Source organism: Pseudocercospora fijiensis, assembly GCF_000340215.1.
Source record: "Pseudocercospora fijiensis CIRAD86 unplaced genomic scaffold MYCFIscaffold_12, whole genome shotgun sequence".
Taxonomy (NCBI): domain Eukaryota; kingdom Fungi; phylum Ascomycota; class Dothideomycetes; order Mycosphaerellales; family Mycosphaerellaceae; genus Pseudocercospora; species Pseudocercospora fijiensis.
The window spans coordinates 8,382-20,267 of record NW_006921543.1 but is presented as its reverse complement, the minus strand read 5'-3'; the positions used below and the strand labels follow the sequence as shown (position 1 = coordinate 20,267).

The 11,886-nt window shown below is 49.8% G+C and overlaps 7 protein-coding genes across 7 annotated transcripts; 2 read left to right on the top strand and 5 right to left on the bottom strand.

The window, feature by feature from the left end:
• Window positions 1-278: 278 nt before the first annotated feature.
• MYCFIDRAFT_42112 (uncharacterized protein) lies at window positions 279-1,118 on the bottom strand (the record flags this gene model as incomplete). Its single annotated transcript, XM_007933773.1, has 1 exon — window positions 279-1,118. A coding segment is annotated over one exon (840 nt), but the record flags the coding sequence as incomplete, so codon positions are not given.
• A 371-nt stretch (window positions 1,119-1,489) lies between these two features.
• Window positions 1,490-3,038, top strand: MYCFIDRAFT_146475 (uncharacterized protein; the record flags this gene model as incomplete). The annotated part of the gene is made up of 3 exons (XM_007933824.1): window positions 1,490-1,718; window positions 1,773-2,155; window positions 2,220-3,038. 3 exons carry the CDS (start codon window positions 1,490-1,492, stop codon window positions 3,036-3,038), a joined length of 1,431 nt encoding a protein of 476 aa, XP_007932015.1.
• A 219-nt stretch (window positions 3,039-3,257) lies between these two features.
• MYCFIDRAFT_191416 (uncharacterized protein) lies at window positions 3,258-4,161 on the bottom strand (the record flags this gene model as incomplete). Its single annotated transcript, XM_007933823.1, has 3 exons — window positions 3,258-3,554; window positions 3,622-3,945; window positions 4,132-4,161. 3 exons carry the CDS (start codon window positions 4,159-4,161, stop codon window positions 3,258-3,260), a joined length of 651 nt encoding a protein of 216 aa, XP_007932014.1.
• A 346-nt stretch (window positions 4,162-4,507) lies between these two features.
• Window positions 4,508-5,764, bottom strand: MYCFIDRAFT_200550 (uncharacterized protein; the record flags this gene model as incomplete). The annotated part of the gene is made up of 2 exons (XM_007933822.1): window positions 4,508-4,753; window positions 4,829-5,764. 2 exons carry the CDS (start codon window positions 5,762-5,764, stop codon window positions 4,508-4,510), a joined length of 1,182 nt encoding a protein of 393 aa, XP_007932013.1.
• A 334-nt stretch (window positions 5,765-6,098) lies between these two features.
• Window positions 6,099-8,291, top strand: MYCFIDRAFT_60084 (uncharacterized protein). Its single transcript, XM_007933810.1, has 3 exons — window positions 6,099-6,730; window positions 6,780-7,089; window positions 7,140-8,291. The coding sequence occupies exons 1-3, from the start codon at window positions 6,180-6,182 to the stop codon at window positions 7,710-7,712; spliced, it is 1,434 nt and encodes a 477-aa protein (XP_007932001.1). The 5' UTR covers window positions 6,099-6,179; the 3' UTR covers window positions 7,713-8,291.
• Window positions 8,292-8,487: 196 nt separating this feature from the next.
• Window positions 8,488-8,982, bottom strand: MYCFIDRAFT_42205 (uncharacterized protein; the record flags this gene model as incomplete). Its single annotated transcript, XM_007933779.1, has 1 exon — window positions 8,488-8,982. One exon carries the CDS (start codon window positions 8,980-8,982, stop codon window positions 8,488-8,490), a length of 495 nt encoding a protein of 164 aa, XP_007931970.1.
• An 861-nt stretch (window positions 8,983-9,843) lies between these two features.
• On the bottom strand, window positions 9,844-10,998 carry MYCFIDRAFT_212664 (uncharacterized protein). The gene has a single exon (XM_007933821.1). It carries the CDS (start codon window positions 10,987-10,989, stop codon window positions 10,228-10,230), a length of 762 nt encoding a protein of 253 aa, XP_007932012.1. The 5' UTR covers window positions 10,990-10,998; the 3' UTR covers window positions 9,844-10,227.
• Window positions 10,999-11,886: the final 888 nt, after the last annotated feature.

Sequence of the window (11,886 nt, the reverse complement as noted above, 5' to 3'; positions counted from 1 at the left end):
GCTGGACGATGACAAATATTTCGGGGACACAAGAATTTGAATTTGGCTTGAGCGTGTTCGAGCTGTTTTTCGTTGCGACGTTGAGCTTGCTTCGCCTGCCAATGCTCAAACTTTGCGATCCAGATTTCATCAACTGTGCTGGCGGAGGTCATCATTTGTATTGCATTTTCCAGACTTTCCTTTCCGTATCCTTGCTGCCATTCCAGAAGCTGTTCGACTAATTCGCGAGGTGCATCAGCCTGCCGCTTCGCAAACTTTCTGGCTTTGAAGCGTGCAACATCGATCTTGAATGCATTTGCGTCAAAGTCATTGGGCCAACCATGCTTCGCATACAAGGTCTTGAGAACGTCGTAGTCCCATTCGGAAATGCCATAGTCTGCGTCGCCGCCAGGGATCTCTGACTGATCTCGGTACCACTTCGCGATGTCCTTCAGCACTTCAGCAGCCGGTCTGCTCGGTTCGTGTGTGAAGTCGTTGCGGTTGTTGTTGAACTTGGGGCCGACAGGAACATATTTCAATGCGGGGTCGCAGCGATCAGTCTTCACATCATAGACCATGACGCACTCATGATTGCCAAGATTGGTGAGAGTGGTCATGGTAGGTCGCATGTATGGCAGATTTAGCTCTCCATTATCATCGAGTTCGCATTCGAGACCGCATCCTTCCTGGTTGTCATATTCTATGGCATACATTGGATCGCGGCTGCGAAGAATATCTCCTTCGTCACGAAAGTCGACGAACGTGCCTCCGAAGATGAAGCCTGAAGCCTCGGCGTATGCTAGATCCAGGTATGGCCGAATTTGCCAAAGGTATATCACCGAGTCGTCGACGTCTTGCTCACGGGAAAGAGTAATGTTGATCTTGTGAGGGCCTTTCCGGATGGCTTCGGGTTCAAGGTATTGCATGTCGACTAGTGTTCTGTAGATCTCCAGCATCAAGTCCGCAACTCGATGCACTTTAGCACGTGTTGTTGGCGGTAACTCAGATCCGAGCACAGTCCTGTTGGTATAGTCCTCCAAAGGGCGCTGTCTCCAAGAGCTCCATGGCGCCTCGAGAGCGAAGCAATATCGCACTAAGGACAGCAACACCGCAAATATCAGACTCCAGACGCCTTCCATCCTTAATGACCCGGGTTGTGCGCTCAATCGAGCTCAGCCGTTAACGAGATCAAGTTCTCGGCGTTGAGAGAAGCTTTGACGAAAGAAATGTGTAGCAAGCAAAGATTGTATACTCCCACCTACCTCGCCCCTGTTTTGCAGTTGACGCACTGCGGCGCTGATTGCAAGGAGCGCCCTGTGCTGATATTTGGATGTCTTGGTGGAGGTGTAAGAAAGAGACTGATGAAGTGAAGTCATCCAACCACGCGGAACGACCCGCAGTCATCGAATCGCTGCGATGTTGAAGTAAGGACTCTGTCTCCTGCAATCAACGATGACTTCACCACCCAAGCACCACCAGGCCCGGCGACGGCCTCGACACCGCCGCTATCATGTCGTCCTCCGCGCAGCGGGCGCTGGAGTACCTAGAGCAGCTGCCCGGGACGACCTTCACCAAGCTGTATCAACAGCCCAGCACGGCGCTGGCCATCTTCAGGCGCATGCTGCCTCACATGGCTAAGACACTCGTTATGGCTATGCTGTATATGCCGACGCCATTCAGTGTGGCAGATCTAGACACATGGGTCAAGCCCGAGCACGACAGTGCGCAGGCGAAGGAGCGTGCGTTGTCGATACTCAATCGGCTGCGTATTCTGTTCGATGACACCTGCGAAGGACGTCCCGCGTTGAGACTCAATCCAGCATTCTCGAAGAGCTTGAGACAGGCGTTGACAGGCGGTGGAAACCACAGGAGTTTTGGAGTGCCATGTACCACACCAGATAAATCCTCAGTGACGATCGAATTTCTGGACACTTTTGCCCGGAAGCAGTGGGAAACTATACTATATTATGTCGTAGGAAGCGCCAATTCTGCCTTGAGCGGCGGTATGGATGTCCACAATAGCACAAAGAAGCTGCTCGAAAATGGGGAGTTTGTGCAAATGCAGAATGGGGGCCGGCAGAGGTTCATCACTACGGATGGCTTCACATTTCTCTTACAAGACGTGAACGCGCAGATCTGGTCTCTACTCATTGTATACCTTCAAACGTCGGAAACAGTAAGTGCCCTGGTGCTTCCAACATCTGCAACGAGCCCGTCTTGTACTAACAATGAAGTCCCAGGAATGCTTTATGGACCCAGTCGACGTCCTCTCGTTCCTTTTCACACTCGGCTCGCTAGAACTTGGGACATCATATTCGACGTCGAACCTCACCAAAACCCAACTACAGATGCTTGAGGATCTATCAGATCTTGGTCTGATATTCCACCCGGAACAATCAGACCGATATTATCCGACCAGATTAGCGACCACACTGACATCTGATGCGCCAGCTCTGCTCAACAGCAGTCATACATCGACCACAACGACGGTTTCTGCCAGCAGCAACGATGATCTTGCAGCTTCGGCGAACGAGAAAGGCTTCATCATACTTGAGACAAACTACCGTCTCTATGCTTACACTAACTCGCCCCTTCTCATCAGCATTCTGAGCCTGTTTGCCAGTCTGCACACGCGCTATCCGAACCTTGTCACTGCTAAGATCACCAAAACTTCGGTCCAGGCTGCGATTTCCTCCGGCATCACGAGTAACCAGATTATCTCTTACCTCCAGACACACGCACATCCGATCCTCCGACGTACCGCCTCCATGCACAATGCACCGATTCTGCCGCCGACAGTTGTCGATCAGATAAGACTTTGGCAGATTGAGGGCGAAAGAATGACGAGCACCAAGGGTTACCTTATCAGGGAAGTGGGAAGCAAAGAGGACTACGAAAAAGCAGTGCAGTATGCAGAAGCGCTGGGAATTCTGGTGAAGGATTTTGCGCACAAACAGTCATTCTTTGTGACAAGGATGGACCAAATGAAGATTTTCTTCGCGAATCAGGCTCAGCGAAGGAAGGAAGCGAGAGAAAGGGCGGAGGCAAGTAAAACATGAGCGAATGATTGGCGTTTCTACATCAACATAGCGAGGCGTTGGGGTAAGCAAAGACTGTGACATGATTACGACACCAGCATCTGTAACACTATTTACGAGAAAGACTGTGGATCGTCAAAGCATGCAGCAATAGTGTAACGATGGACCCTCTGAGTCGCTTGTTCGCCTACCTACGGTTCACCCACCCTACATGTCCCTTGCAGAGTGAGCGAAACGACTTTACTTCGACTCCCTCAAAGCCAGCGTCCTCTGCACACCCTCCCTTTGCATCAACTTCTGATGCCAAGCCCACGTCTTCGGCCAAGTCTTCTCCCATTCTTCAAGGAAACCCTCACCCACCAAAAGCTTCGGCGCGATTTCATGCCAAGGCACGAACATGAGATCCACATACGACAACTTCTCGCCAACAAGATACTCCTGCCGGGTTTTGGTGAGGTGAGCATCGATCACGCCTAAAACGCGGCGAACTTCGGCTTTATACCTGTCAAGGACAGACGGGAGTTTTTCAGGATGATACTACAGAAAGTAAATGTCTTAGTCAGGTTGTTGAAGGTGGGTGGAGAAGGAAGAGGATTCTACTTACGAAAGAAAACCATCCCAACTGACCAAAATACGGTCCTTGCCCCGAAGCCTGGAAATACGACCATTGACTCTGCAAATGCTTTTCTGGGAATGAGGTGTATTGCAAAGTCTTTGCTTCGTCGTACGTTTCGATAAGGTATTCGATTATGGCTCCTGACTCCCAGAGCGTGATGCCTGTATTTGGATCTTCGATGGCGGGGACGCGGCCGTTGGGGTTGAGAGATATGTATGGTTCTTGCTTGATGTCGGCGAATGGGATTTCCTTGAGGTCGTAGGGGATCTGTAGCTCTTCGAGGATGATGAGGACTTTCCAGGGATTGGGAGTCTGGGTTGCGGGCTAGTTAGCTTTGATCGGAGTGAGTGATGAGGTCTTTGTGCTTGCTTTTGATTCGCCCCAGATCTTTATTGGTTTGAGAGAAGACATGTTAAGTTGAAAGTGAATGCAGGGTTCTTGAAGTTGTTAAGGTATGATGCGAGAGTGTTCTGGAGACATTGCTGTACGACAGCGAACGAGCATATATCTTGCCAACAGGATCTCCATCATGCGTAATACTGCTTCATATTGCGAGCGCGAGAGACCGAATATTATTCTGAAAGCCGGTATATTGCTTCTGCAATGACAAAGCTCTTGGAGCGGGCGGAACAACTTTTGAAGACAGAGAAGAGGCCGGGCCCGAATTTATCGGGTGAATGTCTGACCTTGGGTAAGCAGCTTCCGACGCGACGCCAGCCCTGACGGATTCAGTTCATTCGCCTGTCTGGGACGAGCGATCCGGTACCGCCTGCCGAGTGATTTGCCCTCTGGCCAACGCGCAAGTCTTCTTTCAGGATTGATTTCAGCCCAAGGAACTTCAATACGATCGCAAGCACAGGCAAGTCTCTATCATTCAGCCAATACGCCCTTCCTGCCACAGCCATAGCATTGTTTGCAAAGCCGTACACGCCATCCTCGCATCCGTCGCATTACTGACGTACTGCTCCTCCAAAGAGTTGGATTGACGGCCTCGATAATCTGTCCGGGTTTGCAGCACCTGCCATTTGGGTGGCGAAGGATTCCGATGTTTGAACTTCTTGTCCGCTCTTTTAGGTGCTTCTACTACATCTTCGTGTAGCACCTTCATGGCGCTCATGACCTGGTGATAAATCCTATAACAATGTCAGGACGACATCCAACAAGTGTGACCGGACATGAGATATGTTCACCTCACAAGGTCCCTCTCCTTCTTGACAAAAGGGTAATGGCCCATCCGAAAATCATACTCTGGACGACCCATGACCTTGCAAAACAAGAACAACTTCTTCTCGACCGCCAGGCCTCCATCGGCATGAAGCTTTTCCTCATCACTCAAAACCAGCATCTTTCTCAACACCGTCTTCTTCCTCTCGTTCTTCTGCTTGATCTGCTTCTCCAATCGCCGAATATCCAGCTTGATATTCACCTTCTCTTTCGCCAAATTACTTACCTCTCTTTTATTTGCACTCCTTTCCTTCGCTCGAAGCTGCTCAATTCGGTCTAAATTGTCCTTGCACCATTCCTCCAACCACCCAAAGGCACCCGGGTCCAGCCTTGTATCCTGCTGCAAGTTCAGATCCCAATGCTTTTCCATCGCCTTCCTCATGTGCTCGTCAAACACGTGCATTGCTTCGTCCTCGCTTTCGGAATCACTGATTGTGGTGTAGCTAAAATCACCAAATCTATCCTCGTACACAAACTGCCTTGTATCCTCGCCCAATTTTCGTTTCTTCGCAGGGACGAATAAATCATACTCTTGATACATTTCCCAACCGTCCGATATATATCCGGAGTCGTCCTTTTCAGGTTCTTTGGTCTTCAACTTCGCATTCTCGTCTTCTAATTGCTTGTTCTTCTTGTCAGCAGCGTCAAGCGCGAGTCGCAATCTGCATGCTTCCTTCCTTTCGTCTTCGCTCTTTCGCGTCAGCTTCTCCAGCTTCTCTTGCAAAGGCAACAGTCTTGAAATTTCTTGGGCCAAGCTGATAGATTCTTCATGCGATGCGATTCTCTCCATTTGGGTGTTCTGTAGCGCAGTGGACAGCCTTTGAACTTCAGCATATTGCTTGGCTCCGTCATTGAACAACATCTGGTTCTGCTGCTCAAGCCACGCGATGCGAGCGAATGGGTCCATACTGGATGACTGCTGAGCTGATGTTATGAACTGCGTCACTGGGTTTCCTCCTGTTTGTGCGATAGGGGCAGAAGAGATGGCGTGGCTATGACACAGGATACGGTAGTGAAGGACACAAAGCACAATGTCGCGTCAGAATGTTTGGAATCGCGTTCGACAAACCTTGTTGAAGCACGACTACAACGCGGGAGCACGATGAATTGACTTTTGTTCCTCGCACTCGCACTCGTACTCGCACTCTCCGTTTCGAATCCTTGTGGTCATGGATGAGAGTTCGAAGGCAAGGCATGGGAAGTTGCTGAGCAGTGAGCAGTGAGCTCAATGAACGACAGGATGGCAGTCGAGCCTGAAGTGCTCCAGGCACTTTTCATCAGTAATATATAGATATCGACCTCAATCCAGATGCAGCCAGAATATGAAGGCCCAAGCATTGAGCAGTTTTACATCTCTCCCAGCCCAACAAAGCATCCTAGCTGGCCAGACACTCTACAGCAAGGACGACTTCAAAGTCAATGGGACCGCACTTCCAGAAGTGAACTTTGACGTGGGTACCAGCTATGCAGGTCTGCTACCGATCTCCGCCGATGCAAACAGCAGTGAGCTCTTCTTCTGGTACTTCCCTCGGCAAGATGCCCAGCCTAGCGAAGAGATCTTGATCTGGCTCAACGGTGGCCCAGGATGTTCCAGTTTAGAGGGATTTCTGCAAGAAAATGGACCGATTTCGTGGATAGCTGGCACAGCTGAACCAGTGAGAAACTCATGGTCCTGGACAAACCTGACAGATGTCGTTTGGATCGAGCAACCCCAAGGCGTCGGCTTTTCGCCAGTCAAAGCCACGCCGCCACCTCCAAAGAATGAAGAAGAAGTGGCAGAGCAGTTTCTCGGATTCTGGAAGCATTTCGTAGACACGTTTGAGCTACGAGGAAAGAAGATATACATTGCCGGCGAGTCCTACGCTGGTTACTAGTAAGCGGACTGGGTATATATTGTAGCTCGACTGACTGATTATCACTAGTGTCTCATATATTGCTGATGCCATGTACAATCGGAGCGACTCGGAGAATTTCAATGTCGATGGCATATTACTTTACGATGCAGCGCTTTCCACAAAAACCTTTGGCCGAGAGACTCCATTGCTTCCATTCGTGGAGTATTGGCAAGGTCTTTTCAACTTGAATCGAACATTCATGAATGATACACGCCAGAGATGGAAGAAGTGCAAATATGACGAATTGTTGCAAGCAGCGTTCACATTTCCGCCCAAAGGACCGATCCCACCTCTCTTCGAAGACCACGAGCACCCGCCAAAGGAATGCGAATTATGGGTAAAGCATCTTCCACCATGTGAGCTTTCATCGGCTAATAATCGTACCAGGACGACGTTCTCGATGCAGCAACCCTGGTCAATCCTTGCTTCAGCATGTACCACATCTCAAACTTCTGCCCATTCCCTCAGGACGTCATGGGCCTTCTTTCTGCGCCAAAGTCCGGGCTCTACTTCAATCGCACGGACGTGCAGAAAGTGATTCATGCTCCGATAGGAGGATGGGAGCTTTGCAACCACAACTTACTCCAAAACGACACATCACCCCCTATCGTGGAGGGAGTCCTACGCAGAGTCATAGAGAAAAGCTCACGCACAATTTTCGCGAATGGAATGCTAGATTTTGTGCCTATTGTCAACGGATCTATCGCGGCAATCCAGAACATGACCTGGCTTGGAGCCCAAGGCTTTAGTGTTGGACCTGATCAGTGGGAGGAAGTTTTCGTGCCATATTCTGAAGATAGCACGGCCGGAGGTGGAATCCTCGGATCATGGCACACTGAAAGGAAGTTTACTTTTGTCATTGTAGCTCAGGCTGGACACATGTCGCCTCAATATCAGCCTTCTGCGAGTTATCGACATGTGGAGTATTTACTTGGACGGATTGATTCTTTGGGAGTATAGATCGATGTTCATACCAGAATAGCATGGTACGTAAAACGACTTCCAGGTCGTTAAGCTCTGTGAAAGGTCCTTGTCGTGGGAAATGCAATCGAAGTCCAGTCGAGGTCGTGAACCGTTAACGTGCATTGAAGTTCTTCGTCATCGTCTCGAATTCCCTGCTTCTTTCTTGTAAGGGCGATATGCAGTACTCGTATTCGCGTCCTAGCATCTTTCATGACCGGCCGATGCTCCGGACTATCCTGCCCGCCAGCCGTAATATCAAGGAAGGTTTGTTGCGAAAGGAGAGACTGTGCCTAAGATAACGATTACAACTGCCAACAGCTTCTCCGCCTCGTTTGTGTAACCACGCTGACTGCAGTCCCTCTGCCTCGCTCTCCTGGCCTTTCAGACACGCCAAAAGCAAGAATGCGATTACACTGCAGTGCGAAGAAGAGGAATCAGGCATTTTTTTGCATATGTCCTGTCGCACGGTGGCCGCATGGTCCCTTGATTTTCCACTGCTAAGCGGCGCCGATGCACGCCATTCTTCATCGCGGGCTCAGAAGTGTTCCTCTCGCGCCTCTCAAAGCAGCAAATGACATGCGCTAGGGCTTCGAGCTGCATAAAATGTGCCATCAAGCCGGTGCCTCCTGCTCGCCAATGCAAGGCGTTGACTCTCCGTTCGAAATTACATCTCGGTATAGACGCATTTTTTTCTTGTGCTTCAGTGCCTGCTGAAGTCACGCTTTCATAATTCATGCTCTCATCACCTCGTTGCGCGCGTCGCATCACATCTTCATTCTCCTCCCGCAGTATACTTATCGCCGGCGCTCTTGAACAACTCTTCCTGCATCCTCCGCAACTCCTCCTCGCTCATGCCACTCTGTTCGATCTTGGTCTGCTTCCGTTCTCTCCTTCCCATTTCCACCTTAAACTCTCCAGCGACCTTGTTGAGTTCTGGAACGTACTCTGGGAATTCGAGTTCTTCTAGTGCCTTTGTGATGTGTTCGCATGCAATGGTCTTCTTCGCTTCCTTCTCTGCAATGTCGTTGGCTTGCGAGCTGAGCATAGTAATGAATTCGACGCAGCACTCGATCAGCAGGTCTCGGGTCTCTTTCGCGAATGTCATCTGGCCTGATTCGGCGAGCGCGGGGTTTGTGTTGAGTACTTCATTGATGATCTTCTGGACGGTGGCTTTGGGGAGGGAGAGGTCATCGTTGCCTGCAAATGTCAGCGTTCGAGGAGTTTTATATAGTGCAGAGACTATACCTCCGAATTCTTTGTCGGACATGGTCGCGGGGGTGTGAGTATCTGGCGTGGTTGATATTGCGTTTGCAGTGTCTCCTAGGGAAGCCTGTGGAGTGTCGGTCGTGAAGATCGCGTTGTTGTCTTTATGCCTCGCGCTCGACCTGTGACTGGCACAAAGGCCTGTGACGCTAGCGGCAGGCGCCGCAGCTGCAGGCTGCACCTTCTCATGCCAAGCAATGCGGAGCTAGTGTGTTCCCTTCGCCGAAATCTTTCTGGTGAGCTTCCTTCGACCTTCATCTCCACCACCACCACAACATCCTTCGACTCGGTCACATTCGGTGCCACAGGTATGTATTCCAACTCTTGATTAATCTCCTGTTTCAATGATGATCATCGTTGTCGCCCCTATCATACACAACCCAAAACCCGTGGTGATTACACTGTGCCGCCAAAGCACTGGCTGAAAGAAACCATCCCTCTCAAATTCTTCCTCTCGAAGCGCATCATGGAATTTGGGCTAACTTTCCGAAAGACATAGTGGACATGGCGGCGAACATCGACGACGAACGATAGCGGTGGTGCCTAAAAAGCTCGAGGACTTCAGAGCGGCAAAAATTGTGGACTTTCGCGATGCGCCTGTGGGATCTGTGACCGCGTCTTGCGAGCAGAACTTGACACTGCTGCGGTGCATACTGTGCTCGTAGTGTTGTGGTGGTCTTTCTTCTGAACACGAAAGGTATGCTACTTCCCTTTCGCTGCCCGAGACATCATGATGAGCAAACAAGAGTACTATCAAATACCGATCTTTCATGACGGAACAAACTTATGGTTCGATTACCTGATAATTGGAGTATATTTCCATACCGACAGTCTTCGTCCAGAATAGGCAGCATGTCGCTAACTTGGAATAGGTAGGTATTGACATTAATCCGCGTGACTGGCTCTCGATTCTTCCTTCTCTTCTGGTAAGTCATCCACCCAGCCCTCCTCCTTGGAGCCCACAAGCTCTGCTGCAATGATGCAACAAAACATTCCATGCTAAACCTGAAGGTCTTCACGGCCTCCTGTTGAACAAAATGTATGCTTTTCATCTTTCAACTGATCAGCACTCTCCTCTTCTCGAAGCCGCAGCCTCGTTGCAAGATCCTTTTGCTGACGACTCATCAGACTCTTCAGCCCTGTGCCCCTCCTCACTGTACCATGTACTTCCATGCTATTCGAATCGCCTGCTTTGAGGCTGTTGCTCTCATTCGATCAGATAGCAATGTAGCTGTAAAAAGGCATTTTCTCACTCCTGAAACTTCTCCAACTCCTCCGCATTCCACGTCAAAAACTTCCCACTCAACTCCTTCGGCGCATCCAGCACCAACTTCGCCATAACATGCCCCGGCTGCTCTGGCCTCAACAATCCTCCGGTCTCTTTGAGTTCCGCAAACTTCGCCACATCCTTCACGTCCATACTCCCCCGATGCTTCTCCCTAATATCCCTCTGCATCTCCGTATCCACAACACCCGGCCTAATCGCGATACTCGTAATCTCCTTCTCCTCATTCCCCAAAGTAGCAGCCAAATGATTCATCGCCGCCTTCGCACTCCCATAAGCGCCCCAAGTAGAATAAGAACTACTAGCGGCGCCCGAACTCGTAAAAAGAATCGTACCCCGACTCTCCCTAAGAGCAGGAATCGCAGCCTTCACAATCGCAAGCGCCGAGAAGAAATTTATCTTATACGCATCCCTCCACTCTTCCGCCGTGCTGTCTTCGACTCTCTTGACCGGGTCCAGAACTCCATGGTTGACAATCACGCCGTCGAGTCTTCCGAATTTCTGTATTGCGAATTTCACGACTTCCTCACCAATACTAAGGTCCGAGAGGTCGGCGGCGAGGTAGCCGACGCGGTCGGAAGAGTATTGGGATTGTAAGGCGCGGAGAGGTTCTTCGGTTCGAGAGACGGCGATGAGGTTGTGTTTGGAGGGTTGGGAGAGGAGGAAGTGGGCTATGCTGAGGCCGATGCCGCGGGAGGCGCCGGTGAGGAGGATTGTTTTGGACATGAATTGTGTTCTGTTCTTTGTGTGTTTGTCTATGGTATACACTACTAAGGACCTTCAGAAGCCACCAATTTCACGCTGTCGGCGAATAAGGTGGATACGAGGGTTACTGCCGCATCCTTCGAAGGCTGGTTTTCTACCCCTGCGAGTTATCGACTCGTAGACCTAGACCGTGCTTTTAAATAGGCCCATTCAAAAGTATATAAGACGCTATATTGACAACTTGTAGGGGCTGTATTCCTTCATTAACTATAAGAAGTTAGGTAGTAGAAGAATATAGAAGGAGGCTTGACCCCTAACCGGCTTAGCTTATTAAAGGCAAATTGGCCTCTTAGTACTACTATATACTATAACCGGCGACGGTGAGGTGGAAAGTGGCTATTAGGTCTTCGAGATAGTGCGAGAGGGCACTAGCTTATATATATAAAGGTCTAGGTATATAGCCGTTAGTGTAATTAGAAGCTAGGAGGTAGAATAGAGCGGTTAGTAATTGTAGTAGTATAGGTCCTAGGATAAGAGGCACCTCGGAGGCAGTAGAGGTCGTAGATTGTTAGCTAAATACACTATTTCCTCGACTATAGCTACCCTCGCTACCCTTAGTACCCTATCTTGTCCCTCTCGAGTTATCGACCTAGGCTCCGGCTCTTCTACTGCCTTTGCTATACTAGTCTATCTACTACTGTAGGCGCCGCCTATACCTATTGCAGTAGCTCTTTAAGGTCTACCTCTTTATATAGATATGTCTTTATTATTACCGTTGCCGTAGCACTTACTCGGAAGTCTATTACCTACAATTCGGTTAGTTATTAAGCGGCTACTACTATATAGTCGCTCTATGTCCGTAGCAAGCTTGTTAACTAAATTAAGCTATAGCGACGGCGACGGCTATAGCAGTGTAGC